Genomic DNA, 20,181 nt, shown 5'->3' with positions numbered 1-20,181 from the left:
TATTTATCTTATACGTGGGCCGGTTTTTTTATTTAAATTTTTATTATTACTAAAATAAATATTTCAATTAACACCGGTTCAGTGACAACCTTTTGCATTTTCTCTCAGACTGATTGTGTTTGAGTAAGTAACGGCTCAGCTGACGGGACGGTGTCTCCTCGAGCATGTGTTTAATGAGGACAGAGCCGAGCAGACCTGACCAAGACACTCGCCATGACTACGCCGTTTTCTCCTCCGCTTTACATGCAGCGATACCAGTTTGTTATCGACTATGTGAAAACTTACCGACCTAAAAAGGTGAATAAACGTAAAAATGGCATTTTTAAGTGAAGTCGGGATGTCCTTTGACGCTACGCTTGAACTAGCGTGCTAATCAAAAATCTTTTTACATCTGTCCACAGGTCATCGATTTCGGATGCGCAGAATGTTGCTTACTAAAAAAGCTTAAGTTTCACCGCAACGGTATACAGTTACTCGTGGGAGTTGATATCAACAGCGTCGTCCTCCTGAAGAGAATGTATGTTTGGTATCTTAGCTGCAAAACTTCTATTGTGTAGTATTAGATTAAAGTCAGTGCTATCCCATACAGGCCAACGGTTTATGCTACACAAAGGGCCACCACATACTTTTGGCCATATGCAAATCAAATCATTCATCTTGTGTGATTTATTTTTTGTCAGGCACACATTGGCTCCACTTATAAGTGATTATCTACAGCCAAGTGATGGGCCTTTGACCATTGAGTTGTATCAAGGCTCTGTCACAGAAAGGGAGCCCTGCACCAGAGGATTTGATCTTGTGACGTGTGTGGAGTTGTAAGTGTACCACGTCTTTGCAAATAAACTTAAAGTTACTTTCAAATTGTATGTATGTTCAGCTTGAGCTTATGTAAACATCTCTACCATTTAAGAATCGAACACCTGGAGCTTGTGGAGGTGGCAAGCTTTTCTGAGGTGGTGTTTGGCTACATGTCACCAGGTGCCGTGATAGTAAGCACACCAAACGCAGAGTTCAACCCACTGCTGCCGGGCCTGAGAGGCTTCAGGAACTATGACCACAAGTTCGAATGGACCAGAGCAGAGTTTGAAAGTTGGCAAGTAAATGTTCAATATCTAGTGAAAACGCATTCTGGTGGTGATTTAGAATCGGATTTAAAAACTTTTTCCCTAACAGGGCTCACAAGGTGTGTAGAGACTATGGCTACTCCGTGCATTTCACGGGAGTTGGAGAAGCTGTTGGCCACTGGAGAGAAGTGGGATTCTGCACCCAGATTGCCGTGTTCCAGAGGAATTTCCATGATTCCATGAGCAATGCTGAACGCTTGGAACCCTCAGTCTATAGACTGGTGAGACTAGCTTTTTCTTATTGGAAATTCAATATTTGTTTAAAGTAGTCATATTGTACTTTTAAATACTTATCACTTGTACTAAAACAGTCACAATTTAGTTTAGTATTGCTGAAATGTGCAGCAAAAGCTTTTAATAAAAATGCCATCTCGGCATAAAGTTAGCATGATTCGATCCATGCAATTTTTGATTTAAAATAACTTGATTTCCTGGTGGAATGACAGACTTCTCTCTGGTGACCCAAGTATAGGTCTCTGCAGGAAAGTAATGGGAGTTACCAGATCAGGGTGTTTTTAGACCATGATACCTGATTGGCTGACGTCATAGTGATGTTAGGTTTAGGGGTGGGCACACCAATCAACAACCGATACATTGAACAAATAATTTTTCTTCTTCTTCCATAATCTGTTTTGCTCAGATGAACCCTACAATATACAAGCAAAGGCCATTTGGTAGTTACAGTAAATTCGTTGCAACTGAAACAGCAATCATTGGAAGGATATGCAGAGCTGTGGGTGCTACACACAGCCATGAACGGCACTATTGAGAAAAAAGAAAAAAAAGATAAATGTCACGTGGGAACTTGGTTGTTGATTGAAAGGCTGGGGTCAAAATACAAACCATGCACAGACAAATTTTTGGTAGTAAGATAAATAAAATTGCATTTTCTAAAATATGGTGAACTCCTCTTTAAATGCTGACTTTAATGCTCCTAAAACTGGTGATATTTGCACTTGTCTCTTATCTTTCTTTGCTGTTCCTTTTTTAGATGTACAAAGTAGTGTATCCGAGCCTAAGTGATAACAACATCTACCAGAGAACTTTAGTTAATGAAGTCTTGTATGAGGCACAACACCTGAGACAGGAATGGCTCAGCAGAATGGACTCCAGCAATAATGCACACTTCTGTGCTCCTCCATTAATGCACTTATTCCAGCATGGGGCTGAAGGAGGTACACCTGACTGGCAGCCTGTCTACCAGCAAGGTGGCACAATTTGTGTTCCTTTGGCATGTGTGTGGTCCAGTCCCAGAGTGAGAGTGCTTTGTGGGAGCGTGCAGCGTCTCCGGGAGGAACTGCTGGAGGATGAGCGAGTGAGGATGAGCGCTGATGGAACGGTGCTAAACCTGCCTGCTGCTGATGCTGAGGAGGCAGAGGAGAAGGAGGAGGTGGAGGAAGAGGAAGATGTGAAAGCAGTATCAGTTGTAGCAAACAGTGTGGAGGAGGACTGGGATAGGGAGCTTGGGTGTTATGGAAATATATAACAGATTCAGAAAGCTTTGTAACCACAATAAAAGAAAGAAAGCTGCACTTAAGATGTTTTTCATTTTTGACTGTAAGTGTAGAATCATCATTATGACATATTTCAATTAAATGGCCAAATCTGTGATCGATGAAGAAGACAATCATTAAACATGCCATTAATAAAAATGCAAATATGTGACACCACCTTTGAAATGCGGTTTTATTTAACAGTGCATGGTACATACCTTACCAGCATCATAACAGAACACATGGCATTGGAAGCCACTATTGGTCAAAAGTTAGAACACAACATTGCAAGACAGTCAAAAACGACAATGTCACTTTTAAACGTCAGACACAGTACAATTACAAGGACCAAAAACTTCACAGAAGAGATAAAGCCACCATGTTTTTACAACATGTAAAGTACCAGGACCTACTTACAGGTTATGTAAGAGTAATTAGGAAACATGGAGGGAAAAAGTGAAACTTCACACAATTTCACCATCACTAAAGCTCAAATACATAAAAATAGACTTTCAATTTGGCAGTAGATCAATAAAAAAAAAAAAAATTAAGTTTAAACACTCATATTACTGAATGTCTTGATAAAAAGTAATGAAGCTAAAATATCGCTAAAATATAAGTATACTGGTATTTGCAAACATTCGCTACGGAGCCCTTAAAGGGACATGATGATGAAGACCAATATATGTTGTGAGAAAAAAGTATAGATCAACGGTTTTGTATTTTCTTGCAAATTTTCCCTTTCAGAAACACTGATGAAATGTTTGAAGAATTTTTTTTCAAAAAAATATAAGCATTCTCTCAAGACATTTAAAATTTTCTTGCAAAATGTTTGCGTTACTTCAAGAGACCAGTTTGCGTTACTTCAAGAGACCAGTTTGCATGCAAAATCTGTGTGTTCACTCGCAAACTTTTCATTTCTAGCGTTTCTTCGTTGAACGCAAAGGTTTTGCAATTGAACAAAGTTTCTGTAGGCAATCCAAAACATTTTCCAGAGAACATAAAAGCACTGATATATAATTTTTCCTCCCATCTCATATTTATACATATCAACACGGGTCTTTAGGGGCAACGTACATTCGCAGTGTGGTGCTTTGATATTTGTGCAGTAATTGTGAAAGATAAAATAATAAACCTGAGACATATGGCCGAGTTGAATCCAAGCTTTCCAGTCTGTTTTTTTTTTTTTTAGTGTTTGGATATCGACAGACCTGGATCAATCTGATGGAAATAGCAAAGACTACACAAAATGCTTCGGACACATTGAGCAGGTGTGACACCCATGCATTTCTACACTATAGACAGTTATGAGATAATCAAGTGCTACAAATAGATTGTATACACACTCGCTCAACTGGGAATCCTCACACACACTTATATCACAGAGGCTAGTGAGTTTAGATTATAAAACAGTGAATGGCTTCTGAGAAGATAAGGGCATAGTACAGTCACATAAAACTAAAGAAACACTAATATATGATTCTGATATGCATTAGAGCTGACCTTACAGACAGAGATACCAGAAACTAGTCATTAAAATACCTTCATTTTAGTGATACATCAAGTAACCACAAAAACATGGATAAAAAGTTTTTGTAGTGTCATAAAGAGATAAGAATAGCTACACGCCGCTTTAAGAGCCTTGTGCTAAATGTTTTAAGCATTGCTGAAATAGCTTGGTTCTGTGCTGCCATGTTACTAATTGTAGCTTGAGAACAGCTTGGCTCATTTTGTTCTTGCAGGAAAGCCAATACATTCACGAGATATCATTAATGATGCCAGAGATGTACTTATCAGATATTCAGCTGCTTGGATTTTAGGTAGCTAGCTTATATGTCTATATATATTGAACTGCAAAATCACTTAAGTAGTCCCATTTAACATATAATGCAGCTGTAGGACTTTCATCTACATTTAAGTTCTCAAGCCGAAAGTTGTTTTGACGATGAATAAAGAGGAAATACACATTTTTGTGTATGGTTTAACTCGATCAGCAGCTCAACATGAAAGCTCCCTACAATCTTGAAGATACACAGAAAGCCCATGTAAAGTCCTTCAATTCAAAGTGCTATTCAAATGAAGATTTTTTTCAAGTCTGAAAACGGCTCCATCTGTCAAAATGTATCACGACTTCTCACACACACACACAAAGTGAGACGCCGCGGGTGGGTAAGGACGGTTTGATTTCCATTCTGACAGTAATGAGACAACCAAACAGTTTGTAAAGGGTTCACCTTCATCTGCAGAGAGAGTATACACCTCATACGTATTGTAAAAGATGTATACAATCCATCAAATGTTACTGACAGACCCCTAAAACGGCTCACAAACATGTAAACATGAGTAAAAATAAAAAGAGATCTTACTAACTAAAACAACAATATGAAATATATATATATATATATTTTTTTTTTTAAAAGATCAGCAAGGAAAATAGAGGAAAAAAAGCTCTTTGATTTTCAACGCAGGAGTAAAGGAGACAAACTTTACCTCACAGTGGAACACAGACACCTATAACGGCAGCCGGTCACCGTGATTTTGCCAAGTAAGACCCTCCATTTTCCTGGATCAACATCTTTTGTTGATCCTGGATCAACATTACTTTAAAAAAATATAGACATAACCCTATACCTACCCATAATTTATTCATCATCAAAATCAGAGGAAAATGATAACCGATTAACAAGAGTGTAGAAGTACCAAATCCCGATCTTAAGCCTAAAACTGAACTTTCCTGAAAAGTTATCCCTTTATTCTGATTGGAATGTTGTTCCAGGATTAAAATGGATGTTGATCCAGGAACACTGGGAGCCTCATACAGAGGAGCTGTCAGTTCTTTATGTAGCCAGCAGAGGACACCATTCCATCGAAAGGATGAAACAGGTTCGTGACAAACACTCCTAATGTGAGAGGAGCAAACATGTCTGAATCTCTTCGTCCCTTTCTCCTCCCACGAAACAGACTTTGGTTTTTGACACTTCTCCTTCTGGCATCTCCCAACTCTAGCGTTTGATCACCACCTGTTCATATGCACCAGCTCCAACCCTGAAAAGATAAGAAATCAGCACTTACATACAACCAGGTCAATGCAGATTTACACTTTAATAGAGCATGGGGGAAGACCACTGTTTATTTTGCTGTTATTTAAAGAGACAGTAACCCAAATGTTAAAATAGTCATTATTTTCTCACTGTCATGTCATTCCAAACCTGTTTGTCTGACTTATATAACATGCAATAAGAGATGCTCTATATTTCATGTCTTTATCATACAGGCTATTGTATGGCTTTTGAAACACAAATACATTTATGGTGCCTTCTGGTAATATTTTAAAGCTTTACAGACTCAGTCCCCCATTCACTTTCATTACATGGAAAAGAGCAGCTTGGATGTTCTTGGATGGGGGGAAGTCGTGGCCTAATGGTTAGAGAGTCGGACTCCCAATCGAAAGGTTGTGAGTTCGAGTCCCGGGCCGGCAGGAATTTGTCGGTGGGGGGAGTGCATGTACAGTTCTCTCTCCACCTTCAATACCACGACTTAGGTGCCCTTGAGCAAGGCACCGAACCCCCAACTGCTCCCCGGGCGCCGCAGCATAAATGGCTGCCCACTGCTCTGGGTGTGTGCTCACAGTGTGTGTGTGTGTGTTCACTGCTCTGTGTGTGTGCATTTCGGATGGGTTAAATGCAGAGCACAAATTCTGAGTATGGGTCACCATACTTGGCTGAATGTCACTTCACTTTATTATTTTTTCTACTAACCAATTCCTTTTGTGCTCCAATAAAGTCATATGGGGTTTAGTGAGTAAATGATGACAGCATTTTCATTTTTGGCTGAACTGTTCCTCACCTGGCAGGAAGGTGATGGCTACCAAATGCTGTGCTCCCACCAGGACCCACAAACAAACGCAGACCTTCCTCTGAAACACACACACACACACACACACACTGAAATAGATATCGCCTCCATTCTGCATGCACAAAGTCACGTCTCTTCTCTGGGGATACAAAAACCAAATTGGTCCATTTTTAATGAGAACCTGTGGTCAGCTTATCTAAAAATAATATAAAAACTAACAGGACACACAGAGACGTGCTCTGACACAGAGATGCTTCAATACACCTACTGAGAAGCAGCAGCTCCCTGTAAACATTGCTACCAATTTAACAACCTGTTTCTAGCTCTGAGTTTTTATTTTTGTTTGCTTTCGATCCAACCTCCAAGTCTGCACTGATGCCGATTCGTCACAAGCAAGTTACTGGCCCAAAATGCAATTTTACAGCAGCAGAAATTCAGTGTTTGTAATCAGAATGAAACCTCTTGGTGCAGTTCTCATTACTATGGTAACAGGGATTTCTCTGATTGGTGGATTTTAAAGTTTTGCCTGCTTTATAATTTTTCACTGAGAATCTGTTCTCAGGGGTTAGGGGTTGCTAAGATTTCATATTTTTGAAAGAATTGTCCTATACTCAGCAAGGTTGTATTTATTTAATCAAAAATGTTGTAACATTTTTAAATATTATCATTATAAATAACTGTTTTCTAGGAATGAGTTTTGTTTATTCCTGTGGTGTCAAAGCTGTCTTCAGTGTCATATGATCCTTCAGAAATCATTTCAATATGCAGATTTAGTGCTCAAGAAATGTCTTCCTACTGTCAATGTTGAAAACAGTTGTGCTGCTTAATATATTAGTGGAAACCATAATACATTTATTTTTAATGATTTAAAATGATATTTTTTAATGATATTTTTTGATTAATTGAAATAAAGCAGCATTTATTTGAACCTTTCTAAATGCTACTCATATACTCTGATGGAAATGCACCTTGAGTGAAGTCTGATAATAAACATGAAGAAGCCATTATTACCTTCAGCGCTGGAGTCTAGCAGACTGTGGGTGAAGTCCTGGCTTTGAAGAATCTTCTCTACCACGTCATCGGCATCCACCCGTGTGGCATCCACCCTCTTCAGCTGAGACTCCATTGAGTCTTGTTTCACTGGGTACCTTGTTGTATATATGAGAAAATCAATCTGATAAATCTACAATCATTTAATATCCTTAATCTAAGGCCTGATGAATGTCTGACCTGCTGGCAGCTCTGTCAGGGGTTGATGGGTGTTCAGGCACAGCAGCGCAGCCCCCCGGGGCTGTAGGGGGCACTGTAGTTTGGTCACTCTCCTCACTGGGCTCAGGGATGCTGGCAATGCCGGTGGAAGCGCTGCCGATCGAAGTGTTCCTCCTGTGGGAGAACTCCGACAGACTGGAGGAACGTGAGTGACTTGTACTATAGCCTGAGAAACAACAAAACGTTGTTTTTAATTATTATTAGTAATATAATTTTTTTTTATGAAAAAAAAAAAAAAAAGTCGATCTACCCTGGTAATATACAGCATGCACTTTAAAAATCTTCACAGATCAACCAATCAATCACTTTTGTAATGAAGGGACATTTAACATCCCCCACTCACACTTGATATTCAGGTTTCCAGAGCTTTAGAAAGTGATAATGCTAGTATGGGCTGATACTAAAGGGCATATCCTCCCACACATGTATACACACGCAACAACTCCAGTTTCCAGTCAGAGACAGATATGTGATGAACACTTCTGTTTGCTCTGTGGGACTTTACACTTTGAGATGATCTATTCTAAGACAAAAGGTCAAAGCGAGCAATGTGTAACCCAATTTTAGAGAATAGCTAAATGAAATAAGGACTGAGTGCTGTCTGCTATCTGGAAGTACTCGAAGAAATAGTGCTATCAAATTAGATCTGGGACATTTAATCCAGCTATTTTGTGATGCCACAGAATCTTTCTAAAAGCCTTATTTTAGATTATTTAATAAAGCAAATAGCACTTTTCCTTAAAAGGGAACAAAATAGGGCCTGGAACACCTAAAAATTCCATGCTCAGGAAAATGGTCAAAGGAGGTGCTTAAATTGTTGATCGTCAAACTAAGATGTCAAGCTAAATATTATATGAACTATTTTATATGATGTATTTTACATCACTACAGTTAAAAGGTTTGGGGTCAGTTAGATCTGAAAAATAAAAATTATTACTTACATTCAACAAGGACACACTAAATTGATTTTACATTTAAATAAAAATTGTTCTTTTAAACTTAAAAATATATTCATCAGATCACCCTATTACAGTTTCCATAAAAATATAAAGCAGCACAATTTCAACACTGATAATAATAATATCAGATTAAATAAACACTAGAGTTATGGCTGCTGATAATTCATCTTTGTCATCACAGAAATTGCACTTTCAAATATATATTAAAATAGAAAACATTTATTTTAAATTGTAATAATATTTAAAAAACATAGGAAAAATAACTTTACTAACCTCAAATCTTTAAATGATAGTGTACATTAAAATTAAAATAACATTTACAATATTTTTAGGTCAATGAACCCACAATGGAGGATACTAAACCAAAAATATAATATTTCTCAAAACAAAAAAAAACATGGGATTTGTGTCCCTAATGCTTTAATCAAAGTAATGGGACACCAAACTGTACCCTATATGTGTAACTGTAACTGTAATGTAATATGAGCTAATGGATTTGCACACATATTCTCTCTCTCTCTCTCTCTCATATGTGCACACATACATCTTCACTCCATCTCACAGAACAGAGACACATGACATGCAGCCTACATGCAAAATGACAAATTCTATTAATCATCTTGTAAATCCACTGCATCATGCTGATTGACAGTCTGAAAATGTTACAGGCAGGGTTACAGACAATACATATCAGGCATGCATTCAAGTCCAGCAAAACAGCAGAATCCCGCTGACTCACGATTAAGTGATAAGAGAGAAATCAGTGGAAGGGGAAAGCCTACCTGATACTTTGGACTGCTGACTAGCATAACTGGACGTTCGAGAGTGTCCGAACAGCCCGAGCTCATCGGGCAGAGAGCCACACTTCCCTGATGTCTCTGTGGACATAAGGGATTCAGTTCAGTCTTAATTAAACCGGTTTAATCACTGTATGGGATTCAACGCCAATCAAACCTGTTCTTCTCCTATTTCCAACCTTAAAATACAATATACTGTATATCTAACGTAGCCATGCTTCCATCCATTGGAGTATTCGGGCATTTCATATAATTTAACTTTTCAATTAGGACTGCTGATTAGAAAATGAGTTGAAAATTTTGTAAGTCCAATATAATTTGGTTAAGGTTTAAGTCAACCAGACACAGACAAATAAGGCATACATAATTTGCAAGTGTAGCTCAGTAGCTTATTTCACAATAAATGTTTTATTGAATACAAAAACAAACATATGTAATTTTTGTTGCAACCTTAACCTTCAGTCCTCACAAAAAGAGAAATGTATTATGGATATCAATAGGAATGTTGCTCATAGCTGGCAATCTGGAATCTGACAACAACATTTTACATTTCCAACAAGGTGTTGAATTGGTTACAAAAGCTTTTTGATGACTGTAACCTTTAAAACTTGCTTGACAAGCAGTTTTATTTCCTGTGTTGGCATATTTCCTGTTAAAACAGGACATTATGGCATGACATTTTTATATTAGCCTTCCATTTACATCACACCTTTGAATCATGATTTGCTATTTGCTAATTCTAGTTTACAGCAGTTGGTGCATTAGAAGGATGGACTTTCTCATTCTTGTATGTATGTATTTTCTTGGCTAGAAATTTAGCATTTATAAGATTCATTGTTTTGTTATAAATTATTTTTTGTCATTACTCATTTTGGTCCTATGTGAAAAAATAATTTTGTACATTTTATGTATGCTAGATTCAGTGTTGTTATCTTTTTCCTTCAACTAAGACTTTTAAAAATTGTTCTCAATAATTGAAATAAAGAAAAAAAAAAAACTAGTTGGAAATGTTGCCTTGACAATTAACTGAAATTAAATGACTTCAAGTTGAAGTACAAGAATTACTATAACTATTTTAAAAATGACAAAATCATGTCACAAAATAACTTAATCTTAAACTAAACTGACCATTCTAAATCAAAACAACAATAAATACAACAATAGTAAAGAAATAATACTAAAATAACATTGGCTTGCATATGCATGGCCTTTAATCTAACAAATGAAAACCTTGTTTTCAAGTTGAAAAGCGATTAAAAATATCTACATCACTAACAGACTTCTCAGATGCTAAAAGACTAGTTCGTTATGATACTAGTTAATCAGTTTGCTCCATTCTCTGTTGAAATCCCATACTGAATCATATTTAACTTGTATAACTTTTCAAACATGTTCTTCTGAACAAATGGCGATACTGATTAATTCATCAACCGCCTCTAACACAAAGCCACTTTTGGCATCTTGTCTTTAATCTCATTAATATTTCAGATTAAAAGGCCTAATATGAATATTAATTTGGCTTCAATATTGTTCAATTATCACAAATAAAAATCACTACAGAAGCGGCACTGAGAGTAGTAAGCTAATCATATTTTATGAATTGGATGCCTGCTCTACATCATAAGCAGTTAGTCATACTGAATGAATATGAAAGCAAAGTCAAGAGCTGCATATGACTAAATTATACATTAAAGACTGATGCTTTTGCCAGCCTCTGGACAGAAAAGGCACGCAGCATGTATGAGAGCAAAGAAAGGATAAAAGAGAGAGTGGGGGAATAGAGAGGACGCTTTCAAGCTCCCGTTAGTTCAGCAGCATCAAATCGAACATACAGTCCTGTTCTTTGCTACAAGACTGGATGCAGAATTAATGAGAAGCTACTCAAAGGGTGTTTGATTTGGGCAGATTAGAGCACCCAACATAAAAATACAAGAAATGCAAACACATTTAAGCACACATAAAGGACAAAAGTCTGCGTATGGAGCTGCGTTTCATTTTTTTGATTCACCACAAACACTGACCAATGTGAGGTTTACCTGAGAGACTCAGAAAAGGTTTCTGTGTGTCTCCTCCTTTCCTGTCTTCCAGCAGGCTCTCTACATCACCCTGAATGCCTATTACCATTGCGGTGGATGGAGGCCTAATACATGGAGAACACGCAATCAAGAATACAGTTTAAGTGTATTTGAATGAACAGACTGAAAAATGCTGAATCAAAGAACTAAACCATCTGAATCCACCCAAAAGCAGCCCCCAGAATCCCCGAACTCCACACTCTCCCCACGCTCCATCCCACACGAATGTTTCAGCAGGTTTTTGCCTTCACGCACACTGTGTACATGTGTGGGTGGACAGTGTTGGTTTCCAGTATGCAAATCTGTGTTCAAAGATCTGATTTCCCCAGAGCGCTCATTCACACTCCTTTTCACATACATGGACCGTTTCTGAGAAAATACTATAATAGCAACTTCAAATGTTTAACAGGAAAAGGTGGGTCATAAATCTAAATTAAAAAATGCAGCTATGGTGGTGTAGAGATAAAAAAGGGCCTTATTACAACCCAGCTTCAATTGTTTCTCACTTCAGTAGCATCTCCTATCAAATAGTAACACATGCTAAAGCATTTAAAAGTAACACTCACGTTTTGAAACAGGGGTCCCCAGACATCAGCTGTGTGCTGATAATCACCTACAGGCAAAAACAAATGACAAAAAGAGAGAAACTAGATGTGTATGACATAACATTTTATTTTTATTTATTTATATTTCCCAGAATGTGATCATGCAAAATTCACATGCATGCTTTGGATGGTTTCCAGGGTGTTGCAAGGCAGTTGCTAAAGAGTGATTATTAGAGTGATGAACAGAAGTTGCAATAGTCTTTTCTTCTCTATTGTGATTTGTGTCTGAAAGAAACGCTTCTTGAACAAGAAAAAATGTTGGGGCGGATTTGATACATCAGAGAAGAGAAGAGAAGTCGTTGCATAATGGAGGGGAAGTTATTTTGGGGAAGTTAAGTTTACGAGGGAGCATAAGTAAAGAAAATGAATGATGTGCACACAAATGAAAAAAAGAAAAATAAAACCATGTATATAACATAAAACTAAGAATTATCAATTTTGATTTCATGGGGATTTTAAGCATTAGTATGACTAACAGTTACCAAAAGCACCACTAATAATACCCACAAGTTCAAAACTCAAAATAGAATAAAGAATGCAATAAAGAAATAGCTGAGAAGACCCTGAAAGGAAGACTTAGCAGTTCTGTACCTTAAGGATGGAGTTGTCCTGTCTAGTGTTCTTGGTGTCATAACCCTCCAGCAGACACCTGCGTGTGGTGCTACCCGATCCGGCAAACTCCGCCAGGTTGAGATCAGCAAAACCCAGCTGTACAGAAGGCCAAAGCACACAATCAGGAAGAATTTTTTATTTTTATTTTTTTTAAATATAATTGTAAAATAAAAGGCACTGATGCTTTATATAATAAAAATTATAAAAATTATAATAAATAAGATTATTTATTAATGAGGTTAATGCTTTTATGCACAGAAGTGCACTACTCATACACAAACAGAATCGCATACAAACACAGTGTTCCAGGGCGATCTATTTTCAGCTGTTCCTTTGCTATCAATATTTTATCATCCTCTACAGAGCTGTCTACTTGATGAATTACCAAGGACCTGTTTTTATTCATGAAAGGTAAATTAAGTAAAAATATTTGTTGTAGCAACACTGAACACCGACACTGAATAAAAAATAAAACAAGGTAATTGCGACTTTTTATCTCACAATGATGATTTTCTTTTTCTCAGATTTGCGAGTTCATATCTTGCGATTCTGACTTTATAACACACAATTGCGAGTTCTTAAGTCAAATTGCGAGTTATATAGTCAGAATTGCAATTGCAATTCTGAGAAAAAAGTCTGATTGGTGTGTTTATATCTCGCAATTCTGACTTTAGAACTCAGAATTTTAACTTTATAACTGGCATTTGCGAATTTATGTAATGTAATTCTGTCTTTAGAGCTTGCAATTGCGAGTTTATATCACACAGTTTTGGCTTTATAACTTGCAATTGCGAGTTATAAAGTCAGAATTGTGATATATGAACTCGTAGTTCTGAAAAAAAAAAATCTAAATTGCAAGTTTATATCACTAAATTCTTAGAAAAAAAAAGTCAGAATTGTGAGATAAAAAGTTGCAATTACCTTGTTTTATTTTTTGTTTAGTGACGGTACCATAGATTTCAGATTTCAGCTTAATTTTTTTATTTTTGTAGTTTATTTAAATAGCCCTGCAGAATAAGTAGTATTTTAATCTTTATAAATATTCCACATAGTCTCTCAATTAATATTGTGTTATAAAAACCACATGTATAATAGTTACAAAAGAATTAGTACATGCTTTTTAAAATAGTTTTAGATGACTTCGAGAACGTCTCATAAATTTCATTGTGTTGGTACTATATGTTTAATTCAAAAATGAAGAACATATTACCTTTGCATAAGTCTTTCCACCTTTAAGTTCCTGTTACATAAAAACAATCAAATTATTCTCCGTATTTTAACTCCAAACTGTTTATTCTAAACCAAAAAGTGTGCATGAGTGTGACTGTACCTTTCTGACTGAAACTCGACACACACAGGGGTCAAGGACTCCGGTTCCAGCATTAGCGCTCATTTTACAGGGGAAGGAGAATCTTTTTCTCCAGCGTACACAGTTTGCCTGGACCGTCTCACTGTGAAATGCAAACATACAATGAGTTGTTAATATAAGGCTTTAACGTAAAGAACACAAACTTGGATAAGACTTTAAAACAAACATCCACTCATCCAAAACAGCGAGAACCCTTTCTCACCCCATCTGATCCGCATTTGCAAAATCCAACAAGGGTGGACAGTACATTGCTCCTCAGGGAGATTTTGAAATGATTTCACAACAGAACGAATCACACAATCAAGCCTCATAGCGAGTTTTTATATTCACTTCAAGTCGACTGCATTAAAAGAGTCTGACTCACATTCTGTGATTAATTAGAGCCTGGAGTCAGAAGGCCATACTGACAACAAGAAGTTTAATTAATTTCCCATCTGAAAATGGACCTCTCTGTGCAGGTGTTCTGCTTCCTAATTAGACAGATGTTTGCAGACAGGGCAGACGAGCTAGCGCAGAGAGCTTTTGAAGAGACAGAAGTCTAGAAAATACACTTCAGAGAAATTGTGAAGCTATTATACACATCTGAGACAGTGAAAACAACACTGCAAGCATGTACATTTCAGAATAAAGTATTTTCTCACTGTTATAGTCAAAAGACTTGGCTAACATGAAGATTGAAGTTGCAAATGCAAGGTTGTGCCCTTTTAAGAACTTAATAAAATATCAATGTTCAAAGGCTTGGGATTATGAATGTTTTTGAATGAAGTCTCTCATGCTCACCAAAGCTGCATTTATTTGAACAAAAATACAATGACCCAATATTGTGAAATATATTAAAATATTATTTCAAATTGTAATCCTATTTTAAAATGTAATTTATTGCTGTGATGATAAAGCTGAATGTTAAGCAGCCATCATTCCACTCTCTTCAGAAACCATTTTAACATGCTGATACTTTTCTTCTTATTATTATTATTATTATCAGTGTTGAAAACAATTACTTGCTACTTAATATTTTAGTGTATTTTTCAGTATTTTTTTGCATTTAATTTATAATTTATATTTATTTAAGGAAACATTCATCCACAGTCCTTACATAAACACAGAGTTTCTCCTTATATTCTGTCATCTCCTAATGGTCCACAACGTTGTCTTTGGGAAACACAGCCAAAACGACACGTAATCGGGCACCTCCCATCCAGCTGGGGAGATTCCCTGTGCTTCATGAAGAGTGAATCACTGGGTGAAAAAACTTGCTCTTATGCATGAACCAGAATGAACCACAGCTGGATGAATCCTTCAAATCTGATTCTGTCCCCATAGTAGCAAAGGCCAATGACTTCTCTAAACAATGCTAGCATATTTCCCCTACCAAACACTAAACATGGGTTGTTTCTAAGGAAATAAACAGCTTGAGAGTTTCTTTCATGCTAACAACACAATGACACAAACAAAAACGTGTTCAGCTGAATTGCAAAGGTTGTAACGCTCAAAATATCACAATATTGGGAACTGGAACCTGCTGTGTTAATAGAGATCTCAGAGGAATTGAAGTGTTTTAGACTGGTATAAAGCACTACAAAACTTACTTGCTGACTCACTGTAAACAAACCTGCGTTTCACTTAAATTATGCTCTTACATGCATGTAAATAAAAAAAAAAAAACAACACTCACCACAAACAAAGATTAAAATCAATGTGAAATTCATACTACCGTAATGAGAATTATTTCAGAGTAAACAGATAACACAAATTGCAGAACTTGTGGAAATTGTGGAACTTGACAATATATTGAATGGTATGCTTAATCACAATAGTATTTTAACTACTGATAATATCACATTTCTAAATTGTCATTTTACGATCTGCAACAGTAGCCAAAAAAGTCAAAACAGCTGTTTGGCTGCTGGTTAACACTATAACTATTGTGTTGTCTGCCGAAAAGGAAACTCATTTCAAGGCAGATCAAGTTATTAATCAAATCAAGATCAAATCATATTACACTATGTTGATTTTAACTGTAATTTCTCCTTAGTGCTCCATTATCAGTCTAAAGTTCTGCTTTGCTGCTTCTCACCAACACATAAGTGGCACTTCAAATGATAATAAAAGGAGGGCAAGATAATGCCCGGTAATATGACTCCTTTACTGACCTATATGATTATAGACAAATTACTGACAGTGAGACTATAAACGAACAGCTCCAGACTCATAATTCAGACATACAAGCCGAGCAAGACCAGAGCTCCGTTCGATACAGGAGACCTCCATCTGCGTAATAACTGCACCCACCGCAGGTCAAATTCAGAATTTTGCTTTTTTAGCTATCTCATAATGAATAATGTTTAGCCTCTGACTCTCAGATCTAATAAACTCCATTGTTTTACTGGAACCATTCAGCATCACAATGAATGCCTCATTAATACCTTTCCTAGAAAGCACTAATGATGCGAAAATACAAAGGACATAATGAATTCAGCAGCATTAGATACTAATGGTATGCATAACTAGCACAAATGAAAACAATCTACCATATTTGCACTCATTATCTTCCTGGAACAATGGCAAAGTACTATTTTTTCATTGGTCCATCAGACAATTAGTGCAGCATATGCATGTGCATCACTGCTCTCGCTGTTTAACCAATGCTTATCCCAAAATGTGCAACAGGTTTAATATTGTATTAAAGAACCATCATGACGAGTCACTGGTCTGATTTCTGTATTTGGAATATATGCTGTTGCCATGGCAAAGTCAGCTGAGCGAAAGAGAGCAGGAGTGCTTTGGTTCAGTGTGCTCTTTCCTTAGGTTCCCCCACAGGATGTCTGCAATGAAACAGGAGTTCTTCAAAAGGATCGCCACAGGCAGATGGAGGCAAACTCAAGTCTGGAGGGAGAATGAACTCACGAACCTTAGACACTCCCTGCAAACTGCATAACGGAAAAGAGAAGCACTCATGCAAACCCAAGCTTGATCTTCTAAGCTGCTGTGGTTTTGGTCTAGAACTCTCTTTCAGTTTGGATGAATAAGCTACTTGCTTATGCATTGTCAGGGAGTTGCTTGAAGGGAATTTGTCATGGTGAAGTTTGACAGCCCACTTTCACTGCCTGACATATTAATATTTAACTGCCTTTGTATTGCGGAGCTCTAAAAAAAGAGTGAATGACAGACGTTGCAGCAAGACACGGACAAAGAGTTTGTGATGTCTATACTGAGAAGAAAGAGACATTTAATCGGCCTCGGGTAATGTGTCAATGATTTATTATTGGATATTCCACATCTTGATCAGTGCACATTTAAGTCTACTAAATATATGCAATATACTATTATATAAATAATAAACTAATATAAAATAATATAATATAAAAATATTAAAGTTACAATATCAAGTCACAAACTCAACTAATCAACAATAAAATTTGTTGTCAGTTTCATAATTGATTTTATTTCTATTAATGACTTGTTGCAGCCATTTTTTCCTCTCGGCTGAGTGCTAATGTATAATGTTCAATGCCTCGGGACCTTTTAAAAATCCAGTCTGTTTTGGACTGAGATACTAAAATGGAAATAGAAACATGAGTGGGATAATAGTCTTGAAGCTCAACCTGCATGATGCTATCAATACCAAGCTCAAGTGTTTGAATCTCAGGGAATGCATGAACTGATAAATACCCTGAAAGCTATGTAACTCGCTTTGGATAAAAGCATCTGCCAAATGCCCAGATAAATGTAGAATAACTTTGGAAGGTCCAGCAACTGTCACATTTGCACCTCTCATTGTGTCATAAATTACAGTAATAGTCTGTCATACAGCACAATCCTCTTCACTGCTCTACATTTAAAGGGTTAGTTCACCTAAAAATGAAAATTAGCCTGTTTTTTTTACTCACCCTAGGTGAAAATTATTTTCTTCTTTCAGACGAATCCAATCGAAGTTATATAAAAATAGTCCTGGCACTTCAAAGCTCTATCATTGTAGTGAGTGGGTGTTTCTGTTCAACAATCCAAAACACATTAAATAAAGCTCACGCATCTGTAATAAAAAGTGCCTCACATGGCTCCATGGCATTTTTTATATAACTCTGATTGGATTCATCTGAATGAAGTAAGTCATATTCACCTAGGATTGTTTGAGGGTGAGTAAAACACAGGCTAATTTTCATTTTTTGTTGAACTAACCCTGTAATCCACCCCCTCAGACGTGATGCATTAACATTCTGCATGCAGGTCAACCTGTGTGTTGATCTGAGAACAGCACAGCACATTTACACATCAAACAAACACATCTACAGTTATGTGTGGCCTTAAGTGACTCAGCACAAGAACTGCTATGAAGTGAATTGCAAAAAGCACCCAGGATATGCTTAATATACTGCAGTTATTGATAAAAGACGAACACTGAAAACAGTAAGGAAACCAAGTTCAAATATTAGCCCACTTTTGTTGATTCTTCTAAAGAAAAATATTTTTGCCAGTCAGTTAAAGTGACTTTTTAGTTCAGGTTTTAGTGTTACATTTTAACATTTCATGACAGATCACATAAAATGTCACTGACAACCTTGACTGAAATAATGGACAGTTATACATCTTAAATATGACCGTAAGGACTAATAATCTTTTATGCAACAGACCATTTCTTATCCCACAGCTCTTTATACGCACACTATGGCATAAAGCATATATTGTTTTGATTATGCTTTATTATAAAGCAATAAAGAATGAAAACAGCCCAGTATCACCCATAGTCATAATAATAAACCATTTCCATCCCTCCACATTTCACAGCCTCCTTACCGCGACGACTCCTCCAAGAATCCGCCGTCGAGCAGCCGGACTTTACAGAACAGAACTCCGTTGACGAACGGAACCGACGACAGCTCGTCCAGCTCAAAATCAACTCTGAACTTAAACTTTTTTTTCTTCATCATCTTGGCGTCGATTCCCAGCAGTCCTGTTACCGCTCGAAAATGCTTTTGGTCATATGGTGTAGAGGAGCATTACTTTTACTTGCTCATCTCTGGTGAACCTCTGTTGTTAGCGCTGATAGCCGTTAGCCACTGATTGAATCCCCTTTGCTTATAAGTGAAAGCTAGGCTAACGGTGATAATACAGCCTTAACGGATTCTTCTGTCATGAACTACATCGTTACATTCACAAACGGTACTGAAAATGGATAAGCTCGTCCGTGGATATGCAGTCTGTGGGTGATAGTCTGTCCCGCTCCGCGGATGCTTGTATAGTGCTGCTGTATTGTGTGTTGTCGTGTAGTAGTGGAAACACAGGCGACGCTTCTTAAAGGGCCAGTCTACTCATAAAGCTGAAGTGAAGAGGGGGACAAAGGGCAGCTCATAGTACATAATACATGTAATAATAAATGAGTCAATGATTGTATATAATCTTGATAGTACACAAAAAGATAAATCATTAGAATGTTCCTGTGTATAATATGATAACATTGTAACTTAAAGGTACAATAGTGATTTTGATGTTACACTGGGTTGCGTGAGAACCTGTTTTTATATAGTCTAGGCTATTGTGAGGACCAGCTGGTGTCGTTTGATAAATTGTTTTCAGTGTGACTTTCAGATGCATTTACATAGATATTTGTAATAATTTCTTATCCAGAGTTGTCAAATTCATAATTGTTGTATAAAATTGTTAAATATTATTAGTATTATAAATATACAAATGTGCACTTCTATGGGACAAAATATTCTTGAAAATAAAAAATAATAATGTAAATAATTTAAGTAAAGAAATAAAAAAACATTTTGTTGTAAAAAAATATTATAACTTTATTTATTATTATTAATATTAATACTTTATCTTTATTTATTTTTTTATTTGTATAATTTCCAAACTTTCATATTGGAGCTTTTTGTTGTAACAGTTTGGTTCATTTGGTTTATCTGAACAGTTTTCTTTTTCTGTTCAAGTGACATGGTGTTACTTGTTCAGTTACTTGTTTTAGTGGCATATCAGTCACACTATACTTAGTTTACTACCACCAGTTCTGGAAGTAA

The 20,181-nt window shown here is 36.7% G+C and overlaps 2 protein-coding genes across 2 annotated transcripts; one reads left to right on the top strand and one right to left on the bottom strand.

Moving 5' to 3' along the window:
- Positions 1–108: 108 nt before the first annotated feature.
- henmt1 (HEN methyltransferase 1) lies at positions 109–2,794 on the top strand. Its single transcript, XM_059512565.1, has 6 exons — positions 109–297; positions 402–517; positions 681–815; positions 911–1,093; positions 1,174–1,345; positions 2,116–2,794. Exons 1-6 carry the CDS (start codon positions 214–216, stop codon positions 2,608–2,610), a joined length of 1,185 nt encoding a protein of 394 aa, XP_059368548.1. The 5' UTR covers positions 109–213; the 3' UTR covers positions 2,611–2,794.
- A 682-nt stretch (positions 2,795–3,476) lies between these two features.
- fam102bb (family with sequence similarity 102 member Bb) lies at positions 3,477–19,433 on the bottom strand. Its single transcript, XM_059512564.1, has 11 exons — positions 18,953–19,433; positions 14,120–14,240; positions 14,000–14,029; positions 12,769–12,885; positions 12,139–12,185; positions 11,534–11,637; positions 9,483–9,578; positions 7,703–7,907; positions 7,484–7,620; positions 6,464–6,533; positions 3,477–5,662 (listed from the first exon to the last, which is right to left on the bottom strand). The coding sequence occupies exons 1-11, from the start codon at positions 19,084–19,086 to the stop codon at positions 5,620–5,622; spliced, it is 1,104 nt and encodes a 367-aa protein (XP_059368547.1). The 5' UTR covers positions 19,087–19,433; the 3' UTR covers positions 3,477–5,619.
- Between the last annotated feature and the right edge of the window lie 748 nt (positions 19,434–20,181).

The sequence above is a fragment of the Carassius carassius genome, chromosome 27 (genome assembly GCF_963082965.1).
Source record: "Carassius carassius chromosome 27, fCarCar2.1, whole genome shotgun sequence".
Taxonomy (NCBI): domain Eukaryota; kingdom Metazoa; phylum Chordata; class Actinopteri; order Cypriniformes; family Cyprinidae; genus Carassius; species Carassius carassius.
Note: the sequence above shows the minus strand (reverse complement) of the source record. Positions and strands in the feature narration are given on the sequence as shown.